The sequence below is a fragment of the Neomonachus schauinslandi genome, chromosome 15 (genome assembly GCF_002201575.2).
Source record: "Neomonachus schauinslandi chromosome 15, ASM220157v2, whole genome shotgun sequence".
In the NCBI taxonomy this organism is placed as follows: Eukaryota; Metazoa; Chordata; class Mammalia; order Carnivora; family Phocidae; genus Neomonachus; species Neomonachus schauinslandi.
In genome coordinates, this window is record NC_058417.1 from 5,671,871 (window position 1) to 5,689,118 (window position 17,248).

General features: G+C 43.3%; 1 protein-coding gene across 1 annotated transcript in view; it reads left to right on the forward strand.

Moving 5' to 3' along the window:
* DNAH9 (dynein axonemal heavy chain 9) overlaps nucleotides 1-17,248 on the forward strand; it is a 357,089-nt gene that overhangs the window by 66,853 nt on the left and 272,988 nt on the right. Inside the window, 2 exon segments of the mRNA XM_021694498.1 lie at nucleotides 9,785-10,007; nucleotides 10,610-10,776. Coding sequence (XP_021550173.1) covers nucleotides 9,785-10,007; nucleotides 10,610-10,776 — 390 coding nt within the window.

Below are 17,248 nucleotides of genomic sequence, written 5' to 3' on the forward strand. Positions count from 1 at the left end.
AGGCCTATATTGCTATAAAATTCCCTCTTAGAACAGCTTTTGCTGTATCCCAAAGATTATGGACCATTGTGTTTTCATTTTCACTTATCTTCATGGATTTTTAGACTTCCTCTTTGATTTCTTGGTTGACCCATTCATTGTTTAGTAGCATGTTATTTAACCTCCATGTATTTCTGCCCTTTCCAGACTTTTTTCTTGTAGTTGATTTCTAATTTCATCGCGTTGTAGTCAGAAAAGATGCATGAGGGCGCCTGGGTGGCTCAGTTGGTTAAGCGACTGCCTTCGGCTCAGGTCATGATCCTGGAGTCCCTGGATCGAGTCCCGCATCGGGCTCCCTGCACGGCGGGGAGTGTGCTTCTCCCTCTGACCCTCCCCCCTCTCATGTGCTCTCTCTCATTCTCTCTGTCTCAAATAAATAAATAAAATCTTTAAAAAAAAAAAAAACTTATTAAAAAAAAAAAAAAAAAAAAAAAAAAATGCATGAAATGACTTTGATCTTGCATTTACTTAGACTTGTTTTGTTCCCTAATATGTGATCTATTCTGGAGAATGTTCCATGTGCACTTGAAAAGAATGTGTATTCTGTTTTAGGATGAAATGTTCTGACTATGTCTGTTAAATCTACCTGATCCAATGTGTCATTCAAAGCCACTGTTTCTTTGTTGATGTTGTTTGGATAACCTATTGATGTAAGTGGGATGTTAAAGGTCCATACTATTATTGTATTACTATCAATTATTTCCTCTATGTTTGTTGTAAACTGCTTTAAGTATTTGGGTGCTCCCATGTTGGGTGCATAAGTATTTATAATTATTATGTCTTCTTGTTGGATTGTCTCCTGAATGATTATCTAATGTCCTTCTTTGTCTTTTGTTACAGTCTTTGTTTTAAAGTCTATTTTGTCCAATATAAGTATTGCTACTTCAGCTTTCTTTTCATATCTATTTGCATGATAAATGCTTCTCCATCCCTTCACTTTCAACATTCATGTGTCTTTAGGTCTGAAACGAGTTTGTTGGAGGCAGCATATAGATGGGTCTTGTTTTTTTATCCTTTCTGTCACCCTATGCCTTTTGATTGGAGCATTTAGCCCATTGACATTGAAAGTAATTATTGATAGTTATGTACTTATCACCATTTTGTTACTTATTTTATGGCTGTTTTTGTAGTTCTTTGTTTCTTTTCTTGTTCTCTTCTCTATTGATAAATGGACTTTCTTTAATGATATACTTGGATTCCTTTCCCTACATTTTTTGCATATCTGTTACTGGTTTTTGATTTGTGGTTACCGTTAGGTTTGTATATAACATGGTTTGTATATGGCAGTCTATATTAAGTTGGTGGTCACTTAATTTTGAATCCAATCTTCACTCCTCTCTCCTCCACATTTTAGGTATATGGTGTCATACTTCACATCCTTTTATTTTGTGAGTCCCTTGACTGATTTTTACAGATACACTTACTTTTACTGTGTTTGTGCTTCCTACTTTCCTTAGTCTTTCTAATGGTCTTTCCTTTCCACTCAGAGTCCCCTTTAACATTTCTTGTAGGGTCTGTTTAGTGGTCATGAATTCCTTTAATGCTTGTTTGTTTGAGAAACTGTTTATCTCTCCTTCTATTCTGAATGGCAGCCTTGCTGGATAGAGTATTCTTGCCTGCGGATTTTTTTCCTTTCAGCACTTTGAGGGTATCATTCTACTCCCTTCTGGCCTGCAGAGTTTTTGCTGAAAATCCACTCATAGCCTTATGAGGGTTCCCCTCTATGTAACTGCTTTCTTTTCTCTTGCTGCTTTTAAAATTCTCTCTTTATCACTACTTTTTGCTATCCTAATTGCTATGTGCCCGGGTGTGAACTTCCTTGGGTTGATTTTGTTGGCAGATCTCTGTGCCTCCTGGATCTGGATTTCTGTTTCCTTCCCCAGATTGGAGTGGTCCTGGCCACTGTATGGGCTGCTTGCACACTGTCAGGCCTGTGGCATCACCTTGTATCGGCCCTGGCCAAGAGCATATTACAGAGGGTAGTAGCCAAAGCACAGCGTGGTGGGGGCAGTGCGTTGGGGCAGCCGTGCTAGCAAGTTTTGCACCCTGCCATTCTTCTGTGGGAGGGACTCTGCAGTGCCCAGACTGAGGAAGGCTGTCCAGAGGGACAGATTGTATGTAGCAGAGCATGGGGGTGGAGTAGTCGTGCTAGGAAGTTAGGTAGCAAGTCCTGCAGGTGCCTATGTGTTTATGCTGGGGGGCAGGAGAGGGAAGTGGCACCTGCCAGTTCCTTTGTTCCTGGAGGAGTTCCCCAGCAATTTCTGTCCCTCTAGAACATGCTCTGAGATTAGTAAATAACTCTCCCTCCTATATGCCCCAGGCACCTTTCAAAGGGCTGCTTCTCTGCTGTGTCTCCATGGGCTTTATGCTGTGCTGTCTCTTTAAGGGCAGGGGCTCAGTTTCCTCTTGCCCCCCACCCCCCCACCCCGCTCTCTCAGAGCCAAGCCCACTGATTTTTTAAAATTCCAGGTTTTTTTTTTTTTTTTTAAAGATTTTATTTATTTATTTGAGAGACAGAATGAGAGAGAGAGAGAGAGAGCATGAGAGGGGGGGAGGGTCAGAGCTCAGAGAAGCAGACTCCCTGCCGCGCAGGGAGCCCGATGTGGGACTCGATCCCGGGACTCCAGGATCATGACCTGAGCCGAAGGCAGTCGCTTAACCAACTGAGCCACCCAGGCGCCCTAAAATTCCAGGTTTTGAGTCCCACTGGTTCTAAGAACTTAGAACATTCTGCCCCTCTTGTTTTCAAAGCCAAATGTTATGGGAATTCGTTTTCCCTGTGTGGGCTCCCTTGTGTAGGGGGTCTGTTTCTCTCCCTTCTCTGTGCCCTCGGTTGCTTCCCTCCCATGGCTGGTTGGGCAAGTTCATTTAGTTCTGACCTTGTCTCCACCCTTCCTGCCCTCTTTGATGTGGCCTCTTCTCTACGTTTAGTTGTGGGGTTTATTCTGCTAACCTTCAGGTAGTTTCTGATGTGAGTGTTACCTAGTTGTATTCATGGGACGAGGTGAGATTAGGGCCCTCCTACTCCACCATCTTCCTGGGAAGTCCTTCCAGTTATATTTTGTTAGGAATTTTTAACAATTGCATTGTGGTCAGAGAAGGTGATGTATATAATAGGCTTCTGAAATTTATTGAAGTTTGCTTTAAACTGCACAGTATGGTCAATTTTTATAAATGTTCTGTGCACATTTGAAGAGAATGTGTATTCTATAACTGCTGGGGGTTGGAATGTTCTGTGCAGGACTATTTGATCAAACTTGTTAATTGTTTTATTCAAATTCACTGTATCCTCACTGCCTTTTTTTGTCTGCTTAGTTTATTAATTATTGAAATAGTTGTACTAAAAATCTTCCACTTTGGGGCACCTCAGTGGCTCAGTTAGTTAAGTGTCCAACTCTTGATCTCAGCTCAGGTCTTGATCTCAGCGTCGTGAGTTCAAGCCCTGTGTTGGGCTCCATGCTGGGTGTGGAGCCTACTTAAAACAAAAAGCTTAAATAAAACCTTCCACTTTGATGGTAGATTGTCAATTTCACCTTGTAATTCTGTCCCTTTTTGCTTCATATATTTTAAGGTTATGTTAAAAGAACATACAGAGTTTGACTTTTTATATCTTCCTGGCAAATTAGAACTTTCAGCCATGTATAAAAATCTTATTACTAGCTATATTTCTTATATTAAAGTCTGTTTTGTCTTATATTAATATAATGAAACCAATTTCCTTTGTATGATGTTAGCTTGGTGTCTCTCATTTTATCCTTTGGCTTTTAATCTTTCTGTGCCTTTATATTAGAGTTTTTTTTTTAATAATCGGCATAGAACTTAATGTTTTATTCACCTTAATGTGTGTCTTTTTTTTAATAACAGGTTTTTTATTATTATGTTAATCACCATACATTACATCATTAGTTTTTGATGTAGTGTTCCATGATTCATTGTTTGTGCATAACACCCAGTGCTCCATGCAGAATGTGCCCTCCTCAATACCCACCACCAGGCTAACCCATCCTCCCACGCCCCTCCCCTCTAGAACCCTGTTTGTTTTTCAGAGTCCATCGTCTCTCATGGTTCGTCTCCCCCTCCGATATCCCCCCCTTCATTCTTCCTTTCCTGGTATCTTCTTCTTCTTTTTTTTTTTTTTTAACATAAAGTGTATTATTTGTTTCGGAGGAACAGGTCTGTGATTCAACAGTCTTACACAATTCACAGCACTTACCATAGCACATACCCTTCCCGGTGTCTATCACCCAGCCACCCCATCCCTCCCACCCCACCCCCCACTCCAGCAACCCTCAGTTTGTTTCCTGAGATTAAGAATTCTTCATATCAGGGAGGTCATATGATACATGTCTTTCTCTGTTTGACTTATTTCGCTCAGCATAATACCTGCCAGTTCCATCCACGTTGTTGCAAATGGCAATATGTGTCTTTTAACTTGGGGATTTTGTTCATTAATATCTATTCTGCTACAGTTTTATTATATACTTTCTATTCTTTTTTTTCTTCCTTTCCTTGCCTCCTTTTGGGTTGAATTTGGGGGTTTTTTGTTCCATTTTCTTCCCTTCTGCTAATTTAGATGTTATATGATCCATGTCTACTGTTCTAATGGTTACCATAGCTATTTTATTTTATTTTTTTTTAAAGATTTTATTTATTTATTTGAGACAGAGAGAATGAGAGAGAGAGAGTACATGAGACGGGGGAGGGTCAGAGGGAGAAGCAGACTCCCTGCCGAGCAGGGAGCCCGATGCGGGACTCGATCCCGGGACTCCAGGATCATGACCTGAGCCGAAAGCAGGCGCTTAACCAACTGAGCCACCCAGGCGCCCACCATAGCTATTTTAATAAGCATCCTTAAAAGGAATAAATTTGTCAGTTTTGTTACTCTCCTCACAATCAATACAAAGACTTTAGAATAGTTTGATCTCAACTGTTCATTCATCAAATGATATTCTCTTTCCCAATGATTTCAGTTGTTCTCTGTTATTTATTTATAAACACCACAAATTCCACTTCATTTTATACACTCAATGTTTATTTATTTAAATTCAATTAAATTTACTAACATTTTTGCTATTGCCTCTTTCTACATTACAGACCAGATCCCTGAGTTATGTTCATTAGAAGTTCCATTATTTTAAGAGTCTATTGGTGAAACTCTCATTCTTTCTTTGTCTGAAAAGGCAGGTGTTTTCCCCTTGTACTTGAAAAAAAATGGTTTTGTAGAAGGGAGAGTTCTACGATAACAGCTGTTTCCTGTGAGTTTATTGAAGGCATTATTCCTCCATGTCTTGGCTGCCATTTTGGCTTCTGAGCAGTCAGCCATCAGTCTGGGTTTTGGGGCGATTTTTGTTTTTTGTTTGGTTTAGTTGAAATCTGCCTTTGCTCTGAAGCTAATCAGCTAATTTTAAGATTTTTTCTTTTTGGTGAAGTTATCAGTATGAAGTACCTTAAGGGTTTCTTTTTTTTTAAGATTTTATTTGAGGGAGGGAGAGAGAGAGAGACAAAAAAAAAAAAAAAAGTGCACGAACAGAGTGGAGGGGCAGAGGGAGAAGGAGAAGCAGACTCCCCGCTGAGCAGGGAGTCCAACATGGGGCTCCATCCTAGGACCCTGAGATCCTGATCTGTGCCAAAGGCAGATGCTTCACGGACTGAGCCACCCAGGCGCCCCACCCCCTGCTTTAAGGGCTTGTTTATATTAATTCCACCTGGAATTTGTTGGGTTTTCTTGAACTCACATTGTCTTTCAGCAGCTCAAGAAAATTCTCAGCCAGGATCTCGGAGATTGCTTCTTGCCCATCCTCTCTATTGGTTTCTTCTGACCTCTTAGGAAACTTACGTGAGATTTTTTTCACCATTGTCCACATATTTTAACAGATTTCAGAGTTTACATCTGTCTGTCTGCACTGCAGTTTGGATAACTTTTCCAATTTTATCACCCAGCTGTCTGATTCGCTCAGCTTTGTTTAAGTCTCCTGGTTAATCCATTCATTGAGCTTTAAATTTTAATGAATACATTCTAGTTTTAGGCCTTCTATTTGGTTATTTCATTTATTTTTAAAAAAGATTTTATTTATTTATTTGAGAGAGAGGGAAAGAGAGCACAAGCAGGGGGAGGGACTGAGGCAGAGGGAGAAGCAGACTCCCCGCCGAGCTGGGAGCCCAACATGGGACTCGATCCCAGGACCCTGAAATCATGACCCAAGCCAAAGGCAGACGCTTAACCAACTAAGCCACCCAGGCACCCTATTTGGTTATTTTATAATTTTGCTTGTTCATTTTTGTATTCTCTTGTTCTTTGCTCAAATATTGAGGCCTCTCCTTGATTTACTCATTTTTTAAGTCTTAGAGTATGTTCATTAGAGGATGATCTTAAGACAACTTGTGATTTGTCAATTTAAAAATGTTTTGTTTCTCCATGCCATAGATTAAAGTTAACATAAAGACCTACCAAAAATTATTAGCTTCTTTCTCCTGGAATTGCCCATCAGTATAGCACAGTATGATCATTTTTGAATTGCTAAAACACATTTATTAAAGGCTTTTGCTGTGCTTCTCTTCACAGAGTAATGCCATCACAGCCCATAGTTTTCAGTAAGTTTTGTCACTTCTCAGAATCCACCTTCTCAGAAAGCAAAGGTCCATGCAGGATCACAGATTCTGAGTATATTTGGAGAGCCTCTGAAATTGCCTCTATTCCTGACTCAGGCAATGCTGAATTTATATTTGAACCTACAGTTGGGTCAGGGACAGTGCCTGTGACCTACTGAGACTGTGAGAGCCTATTTAGGTTTCTGAAGGGTGATTCCTAAAGAGAGCATTTCTGTCTAAACTGATATATTGTGCTCAGAAGGTTGAAGTTATTTTTCTTAATCAGTTTTGAATTGGTGTCTGAAGGCACTTCTTCCTGCCACATGGGTCACAAACAATTAAGCAAGGCACTTAAACGGGAACTCGTTTTTAAAAATACATGAAATATTGCTATTTTATATTCTGAATTCCAACATTTGAAATCTTCGCAGGTTTCATTTCACTGCTTCTGCGGGCTCCTACTCATGGTGCCTTTTTTCCTTGTGTATTTTATGACTTTGGAGGGTAAATATCACGTTCCTTGGAATTTGTGAATATCTGTGGGAATCCTTTGGGAATTGGAGTCTAGTCTGCATCCCTCCATCTGTTTCTGCCTGTCATCGAGGGACTCTTCCAACCCCAGACCACTTGCATTTCAATGTGCAGCATTCCACCTAGTGCCCACGCTAAAGCAGGACGTTTCCATACTTGCCCTTTCTGTGCAGTGGATTTGTTTCTTGTTCACCCTTATGGTGTCTCAACTCTACGTGCAGCTTCCTGCCAGCCTCCTCACCTTGTATGGGCCCCAGGCTGCATCACTGGTTCCCCATCCCCACATCCCATGAGGCAATCGAAATAGCAGCTTACTCTGGGGTTCAGTAGAAACCATCACAGAAAGACCACTTTGACCCTTGCTTAGTGCTTGGTTCAGCCTCCCGAAGTTCCTTCATTTTGTGCCACTTTAGCAATGCATTTTTAAATGATGTTGAAATATATGTTTAAGCATTTTCATGGGTTCAGTGGAAGGGTTATTTATCCATATTACTGTGTGTGTCGTACAGCTAGACACAGAAGTCTCCAGCTTCTTCTCTGGTTTCCTCCACAGTTAGGCTTTTCCCAGATCACTCCACCAAAACCACTCTCATCAAGATCACCAGTGATGGTCGCGTGGCTGAATCCTGTGGTGACGATCATCTTCGTCTTACTCGTACCCCTCAGCAGGATTTGGCATGGCTGATTATTCCATCTTTCCCAAACAGCTTCTCCCATGGCTTTCAGGATACCTCACCTTTGTGGTTTTGCTTCTGACTCACTGGACCCATCTTTTTGGTCTCTGGTCTCTTTGGCTGGGCTCATCTCTTCTAGATATTAGCATTCCTGAAAACTCAATTCTGAACTTGCTATCTACAGTCTTATTCCAGGTGATATCTAACCCAACATTTTAATGCATCTGTGTGCCCATAACTACCCAGTTGATGTTTTCAGTCTCCTCTCTCCAGAACTCGACACTTCCATTCAGCTGACTGATAGGTACCTCCCCTAGGTGTCTGGTGTCTGTGAGCCATCTCACACATAATATATGTTAAACTTATTCCTCTTCCGCCTTCTCCCTCCAAAAAACCCGGTCTTCCCCAGTTCTTCCCCGTATCTTTACATGGCATTGTCATTGACCCCATTGCCAGGAGTTAATGATTTCTCTCATCCCCTCACGTCTCTCCCCCAATCCATCAGTGGTTCTTATAGTGTCTCCCTGTGAAATTATCTTGAACCTGACCACTCCTCATGTCCCCCTTCCAGGCCAAAGTCACCGTCATCATCTTCTGTCACCTGGACAACCATTAGGGTCCCTAAATGCCCTCCTGGTTTCCATTCTTGTCTCCCCACCTCCAGTGCCACCACCATCATCATCACCTCCCCCAGCTACAGATCTTTGGAAAATATGTCAAATCATGCCATTCGCCTATTCAGAATGCTCATGCTTAGAATAAAATCTGGACTCCTTACCCTGGTGAGCAAGACCCTGTGGTGTCTGGCCCCTGTTGATTCTCTCACCTCTCCTCTCTCTCTGCTTCCTCCTATTCCTCTTACGCTTCTGCCCCCTTTCCCTGAAACATGTTAGACTGAATCAAGGCTCAGTGCCTTTACTCACGCTGTTCCCTGTACCTCAAAATCTCTTCTCCCCTTTCTTTCTGTGGCTCACTCCTTCCCATAATTTCCATTTCTGCTCAAATATCACCTCAGTAGAAAGACCTTCACTGACCACTCCATAGAAAATAGAACTATCCATAGTCTCTATCCCCTTATAGCATTCAACACCATGTGAAACCATACAGTTTATTTAATCGATTTGTTTCCTATTTATTTTTCCCATTAGAATTTATACTTCACAAGGGCAGAGCCTTTGTTTCATTTATTATTCTCTCCTCAGAACCTGGAAGCATGGTTGGGCTCAAATATATATTGATATATCTCGTTTTATGTAATAGATGCTCAATAAATATTTTTGAAATAAAGACTGAATGTCACTTCACTCCCGCAATAACCCGTGAGACAGAAATGATTTTCCCAATCATATAGGTGAGGAGACTGAGACGCAGAGGTGTTAAATGAGTTGGCCGTGGTTACACCTCTAGTAAGTGTCCAAATTAAACCCAAGTGTGGTATCACTTTAGAGGCCATAATATTTTATTTTCAATTTTTTGTAATTTTTTTCTGAAGTTCACTTTGAAATAATGTCAGACTTGCCAAAACAAGTTGCAAAAATAGTACAGAGTTCCCTTGTACCTTCACAGAGCTTTCTCAAATGATACCATCTTGTATAACCATAATGCAGATATCAAAACCAGAAAGCTAATATGGGTGGAGAGCTAGTGGCTGATGAACAGACCTTATTCACATTTCGCCAGTTGTCCCACTAATGTGTCCTATCTCCTGAGTCTCCTCCAGCATGGAGGTCTCTGTCTTTCACCCCTGTGACTGTTCCAAAGAGGACCGTATTCTCACTGTCAGGGTCGAATCTATGCAGAGTGCTGGACACTATGGAAGTTTTCCATAGTAATAGCTGTTATTGTTGAGGAAATAAATAAATAAACAAACAAACAAACAAACAAACAAACAAACCTTCCTTTTGAGGAGTGGAAGGGGAAATGTTTCTTCACATTCTGTTTGTTTTGCTTAGCTTGGCCGACCTTGAAGTGTTTATAAAAAATACTGAGAGCGGCATGCTCAAGAAAGTTGAAAAAGGAGACTCCGAAGGATTGGTCGAGGTCATGGGACACCTTATGGCTCTGAAAGAACGACAGAGCAGCACCGATGAGATGTTTGAGCCCTTAAAGCAGACAATTGAATTGCTGAAGACCTATGAACAGGAATTGCCCGAAATGGTGTTTAAGCAGCTGGAGGTCAGTACACAGTTTGTTTTCCGAATAAAAGAAATAGAGGGAAAGTTTCTGACCTTCAGAGTGGGGTGAGGTGGGTTGAGGTAAACGAGAAATGGGGCTTGGTGAGGACCCAAGGCTCGTGTTTTGGAACTATCTGTGTGACGGATGTGTGCTCTCTAGCACATTCTGGAAACTCCGTAAATATGAAGCAGCGCAATGCTGGAGATAGATGGGAGAATTGACGTGGATGAAGTATTTTGGGGTTTTTTTGGGGGGGGGGTGGTTGGTGAGCCAAGTTTTTGATTCAGAGAGAAAAAGCAAGTCTGAAAAACGTTAAGATGGACTAAGGCGATGTGAGGCATAAAAGAAAATAATCAAGCACTCTGAGAAAATACAGAAAAGGGCATGGGTTACCCGGTTAGAGGTGGATGGCGGGAAGGAGGCCATAGCCAGGCAAGCAGGCGACCAGGAGCGACGGGTCAGAGGAAGGGAGAACAGGATGTCATGGCGTCACACCGTAGCCTTGTAGCGGACCCGGAGACATCTGGGTGCCGTCCAGCGTCAGGTCTGCGGGCGACGGGGAGCACAGCGTGGGTCTGACCACATGGAGGTCATCTTCGCAGGAGCTGCCTGAGAAGTGGAACAACGTGAAAAAGATGGCTGTCACCATGAGGCAGCAGGTAGCGCCACTGCAGGTGAATGAAGTGGCCGTCCTCCGCCAGAGGTGCTCAGCCTTTGACCTTGAACAACAGCAGTTCTGGGAGCAGTTCCGCAGGGAAGCCCCCTTCAGGTAGGTACCACTCCTCTCTTCTCAACATGGTAATCTTTGGGTAACCGAGGGTCTTTCAGTTGAGTTACTGAATTCTTTTAGCAGGTGAAGACCAGTTAAGTCTTCCTTCCCACTTGGGTCTATTGGTTCGAACCTGGTGCTAACATGGGCAGGGTCCCATCATGGCCTGGACGAGACGACCAAAGATCGCACGAACACCGTGCCTTAAAAACAAAAGTCGAGAAACTCTGTGTCTTCAGGTTTGTCAAGGGACTGTATGTGATCAAATCACAAGGTTTTTGACAAAGCTGTTCATATTCTAAATTCTCACAGACTCGTGTTCTTTTGGTTTAGAAAAGTGGCTGGTAGAATTTGAAAATAGTTCTGGAAGGCACTTTGGAAGCCTAAGGGAAGGGTTGGAGGTGTTGGATTTCTCTCTCTTCCTGCTTAGTACTGCTCAGACCCATCCCCACTTGTGATAAGGGGTCTTTACTTAAGACAACGATAGGACCAGGTAGCATCATTCAGATGGGTCCACATCGCATGTCCGTGCACGTGCGCGCACACACACGCACACGAGTTTAGCGTGAATCCTCCTCCCTTGGTGGAGAAGTAACTGTACCAGGGGTCTGCACTTGGTCCACTGCTCAGTGTCAGGGGCTCCAAGCAGAACAAGCTGGTTCTCAATGTCCTGTGTCTGCTGATGTGTCAGCTGAGACGGGTTCTGTTTCCCTAGCTGACCTTCCTACTGGCTCTCCACTGCAATTTAGGACAGACAGGTTTGGAAGGCTCCAAACGGGAAAACGCCCTATGTAAGAAGTGACAGACCTTTTAACTGCCAGGGTTACTTACCCATAGAACACAATATTACGTGGGGAGACAATGCATTAAAGCCACAAACGAAGCCAAAAACTAACTCTGTGCTTTAGTTCTCTCATTGTAAAATGGGGTTAATCGTAGGATCCACCTCATAAGGTTGTTGATAGAATGAAAGAAGTAATTTTTGCAAGTGTGTACCAAGGTATCTGGCATGAGGATGACCAACCATCCCGGTTTTCACTTGGTGGCTCTGGTTTTAGCACTGAAAGTCACCCTTCCAGGGAAGTCCCTCTGTTTCAGACAAATTGGAACGGTCGGTCACCCAACATGGCAGACAGGAAGGACCTACCTGTTCTTGTTATTCACTCACCAAACATTTATTAAGCAGCCCCTGTTTCCCAATTACTGTACTTGGGGCTGGAGAGAACAACAGGAGTGCGTTGAGAGGCAGGGCAGGACAGATGGGTAAATTCTGCATAAGATGGACATGTGTATGAAGTGAGGCTCTAAGGCAGTGTGCTGCCATGTTAGCTGCAAACTACAATCACCTGGGGAGCTTCTAAGATTTCCAGTATCCAGTCTGCTTCGCAGACCCACTAAATCAGATTCTCTGGGGACAAGTCCTGGCATCAGTGGTTTGTAAAGCTCCTCAGGTGATTCCACTGTGCAGCCAAGTTTGAGACTTGCTGCCCTAGGGGGAAGTCACTGGTTCCCTTTTAAGCAATCATGCCAGGGCACGTAATTCCAAATGAGTCTGTATCCCTCTAGAAAAATTGCCTTCGGAGCTATGCCCTTGTTCCAAGGAAATATCTATTGCTCTAAACATTGGCGAAACTCCTTCTGGGACTGTTCTTTCAGAGTCTGAGACATATTCTCTGGACACTCCTTCGGACATGCAATTGAATTTTTGAAACTCAGCACCAATCATGCAGGGCCAAAGCTGGTGAGGGAGGTGGGTTATCGAGCTGAGTAATACTGCTTAGTGCCAACAGTCCCACCAACAGCAACAGCCACGAAAGCAATGACATGAATATCCTTACATCAACTGTCCCTTAAAACTTTTTTCAAAAAAGGAACTCCAGAGATATTTGGGGAAATATTTTCCCAAAAGGTCTTCGGATAACTGCTTGAAAGCAAACAACACCCATTTGCTGGTGTGATTTCGTGTGTCCGTTGGAAACATGGTATCCCTCCTTCATAGTTATATCCTGTATGTGTATTGATCAGCTGGTGGTGTTTTTTAATGTGATAGCTGCGTTGTTTTTTCTTTCTTAGCACTTGTATCTGCTGGCTGGGAGGATATTGCTTCTCTTAGCTGGGTTTTCCAAATTTGCATCTGTTAATTTGACATGCAGATGAATCTTTGCAAGAGAATACTTTGAAAAGAACTGCTCACAGCAGCGTGGAAAGGCAAACATTACTTCAATTGTGATGTGTTTCTCTTTTTGTCAAGAAAACATCAGGACTAGAGCAGAATTGTGGATTTAGTGCTGAAGGGAGTCTTAGTGGGAATCAACTCATGCCTCGTTTTGTTTCTTAGTTTCGTGTATGTGAATGTGTGTGCTTGACATTTTAAGGCACTGTGTGGCAAAGGATTTTAATTCTGGTTCCTTCCCTTTAAGATCATTTATGAATTTCTAAAATGCAGACCCTGGCATATTCCTCTGTGAGCGCAAGTTTCCGTTCCTGATTAGATTGCAGGTGAAGCTCACGTTGATCTTGTCTTTGAGGCGGAAGAAGAAAGTGAGTGTCTCATTAGGCTCTTGCCGCCTGTCAGATGCTGGGTGATGTCTGGTTGCTTGGGTAGAGGTTCTTCATGTTCAAGTGTGGCTTGCTTCTGTAGTTCTTAACTCTGAGCTGTATTAGCATATTCTTAGCTGAGCTCCCTCACTTTACAGTAATTGGCTAAATCATCACACTCAAAATCAAGGGCTTTCCACAAGTTGGAGATGAATTTCCCCCTTTGAGTGAAAGGAATGTTCCACACTTCTAGTGGCATTCTCTGGTTCAGTGTTCCTGACCTTGAGTGTGGTCTTCTTGACCTTAAGGAATGATGCCATGACATCCAGTCATCTTACACACATCAAGACCAAGGTTACCCAGGGCTTTCTTAGCCAAAGCACTTGATCTCAAGGAGCCCCAGCTCAATGGACACCATTAGTGTTTTCAGTTGACTGGCTACCAGATTCTGTGAACGGTTGAGAGAGCTTTCTTGAAGACACCCTCGCTTTGGGTACTATCCTACATGACAACTAGAGAAAGCAAGGCTCTCCAGATAGCCCAGTACAGTAGACAGGAGGAAAGAAGGGCCTCTGTCTTGCTTGCATAGTGTCTGTTGTCTCTTCAGTAGCTGGAGTAAAGGGCAGGATTAGTCACCAAATCTCCCGTGGACATATCGGTGCCCTAAGACATGTCATTAGTTCAGCTTGACCCTGTTCTTCCAGTTAATCTGACTCATTCACCTGATTCAGGTTTTCATAGAGAAGAAGAGATTGTGGTCTCAACAATGGAGTCAGCAAAAAACAATGTAAGTGTTGGGATTTTAAGATAATACCTATTCCCCCATCTCAGGGACGATTTCAGACATGAGTACTCAGACATGTTCATTGGGTGGCCAACTGGAGCCTCCCCTGAGGAGGCCGTTCACATCCCCTGTAGAAGATGGTGCTTGAGCCAATGGGAAAATGCAGATTAGCCATTTGGAAAAAGACGAGTGGGAGGGGAGGGTATTCCGGGCAAAGGCACAGAAGGGTGAGAATGTAAGAAACAGTAAGAAAATGCAGGGCATGGGAGTGAGAATGGAGTCATCCACACAACCAGGTTTTGGCCACGATCAACCACTGAGGAGTCTAAGCATGAGGATGACGCAGTGTAAACACCAGTATCCCGTGGCTACAGAGAACGGGATGGAGCGAGACTGACTCAAGGTCAAGTGCTCCATGGGAGAGTGATGGCAGCAGCCAGGGCGAGAAGCAACAGCCCTGGATTGAGGCAGGGGCTGTGATAATGGAGAGAGAACGGATCTGGGAGAGATTTAGGAGGGGAATCAGCAGGATCGATTGAGTACAGAAGATGAGCAGGAAGACTGGCACAGTTCTCTGTCTTCCATCCTGGACCAGTAAGTGGAAGGCAGTGTTCCACTACTCACCGACACGAGGGCCACTGAATGGAAAGAACTGGAAGATCCCGGGTTCAGATGGGAGGAGGGGAGTTTTAGGATGCAGGGGTGTGTCATCACTGAGCGCACAGACATGGTTCTGAGGTCAATATGTACCACCTGCTGGCTTCCCAATAATTAATTCAATTCACTCATTCCTCCCTCTGTCTCTCTCCCTACCTATGTCTAGGTCAAGCCTAAGTCAATCATTTTTCTGCGATCATATGCATGAGCACCAAATTTCCATTTCTCTCAATTCTATTCATCCCGACTTGCTAGGCATTGCTCTTTCAGATTAAAATACTTCTGCATTATTATTTCAATTTTAAAGACTTACTACACCCCCTTCCCTCCTATTGCTTTCTTGTTCTTATACTGTATTGTTCCCCTAGGGTTTGGAGAACTACTTTCAGTTTATTAGGCACATTAATCAGCTCTGTGAATATCCTGACAATGTGCACTAGAGTTTTGAAATGGGAAGAGGGTTACCTGCCCTCACGCCTAGGGATTCTTTTCACTACTTAGGGCAAATTAACTTTTATGTGTGCTCAGCTACAGGAAATGACCGTGCACAAATTTAAACTATAAACAAAAATTATGCCACGAGGTAGATGAAGTTTGTAATAGGTTTGACAAAGGATCACTTCTTCCAGCTATTTGAGGAGCTGGTATTGATTTAAGGGTGTTCATATGTGCTAAGGAAAGAACGGTTGGAAAGACCATTTATTTTCTCTTGTGTATACCCTCAAACACTCTAGGAGCTCACATCTTACCTAATAAGTTATTCCTGAATTATACTCCATTAATAAAGTAAACAGAATGTGGGCTTTTAGAGTTTGTCTGGTAGATCTTGTACAGCAAGAGGCGAAATTCGCTTTGCAAGTCACTCCAGTCAAGATAAAAAGTAGAACCTATGCAACCCCGACAATTAGTCTTTGGAAATGAAGAATAAGCAGGATTGCTCATTCATGGTGAGCTTTCCTGGTGGACCACTTGCCATGAGGATATTACACTGCTTTCCTTCTGGTTCTTTTTCCACTGGTCTCCTGGGGGAGAAAGTGCCTTGCCTATATAGACGAAGGACCCTCTTCAGCTCTGAGGACTTCAACCTCCTGTTCTGTTCTGGAACCCTCGGGAGCTGGAGAACAGCGAAGATGTGTCATGATGTTCAGTCTCATTCTCTTAAGATGTAAATGCACAACCGTAGCACACGAGCCAAAAACTGTTTAGATGGAACAAACAGAATCACACGTAGCAAGCATCAAAGTTAATCTGACACTAATTTAATGGTATGCATAACTGTTACTGTGTTGCATGGTAATTAGTCTTAAGTGGCGAGCAGTTCAGGTAAATGACTTCAATTAGGATTACTTTCCATCCGTCAAGTCAAATATTTCCAAAGACAACTGAGAGAAGAGGCAGTTCAAGAATAGGACTTTGTATGTCCCCCTCCCCTCCATACCCCTCTACCCACCCAACATACACATATGTACAGATACACACATATGTGCGCACACAGCGCTAGACTGGAGGACATGACCAACTCTCCAGTCACTCATTTCCTCTCAACTTTCCCCTTGATGATGAACCCCATGATGCCCTATTTGAATTTCTTTTAATATTTATTTATTTGAGAGAGAGAGAAATAGAGCATGAGCAGGAGGGGCAGAAGGAGAGGGAGAGAGAGAATCTCAAGCAGACTCCGTGCTGAGTGTGAGGCTGACGTGGGGCTCAATCTCATGACTCAGGTCACAACCTGAGCGGAAACCCAAGAGTTGGTTGCTTAACGGACTGTGCCACCCAGGCACCCCTGCCCTATTCTGATTTTAGAGGAACAGAGTATTCACCCTGAAGTCGGGGTGCTCCAATATCTAGCCCTCCAAGCACACAGAAAGAAGAAACCTAAGATCAGTGATGGGGAGAAAGTAGATTAGGGAAGGAAAAGAAGAGGCTCCTTGAACACCTCGATTCTGCATGCTTCTGATCAAAGAAATGTTATCTGCCCATGTGGGTTCCTTTGCATGTAGGGTTCTTTATTTTGTTTTAAAATTTTTAAGTAATCTCTATACCCAGCATGGGGCTCAAGCTCATGTCCCCCAAGATCAAGAGTCGCAGGGAGACCTGGGAGACCACCAACTAAGCCAGTCAGGCACCCCTGCGTGTTGGGCCCTTGTGTTGGAGGAGAGGCTGTGCCAGGAACGCAGGTCTAGAGGGGTAGCACCGTAAAGTGGGTGAGGGTCAGGGACAGTGGGGGCATGCCCTGAGCCCTGGAGAGAAGAGGGTGAGGAAATGTGAACTACAACTGTAAAGCTAGATACAGTGTCTATAGCAATTGGCTCCAGAAGCACAAGCTATACCCAGGATGTAGGAGGGAGCAGGCCAGAATGGGGGAAAGGGAGATCAAGGGCAACTTGGAGGAGGGACTTACGAAGAAGAGGAGCCTGACTTGAGGGACATAGTGAAGGAACGGGACAGTGACTGTACAAGGCCTTTGTGGGGGCTTTGTGCTTGGTCTTC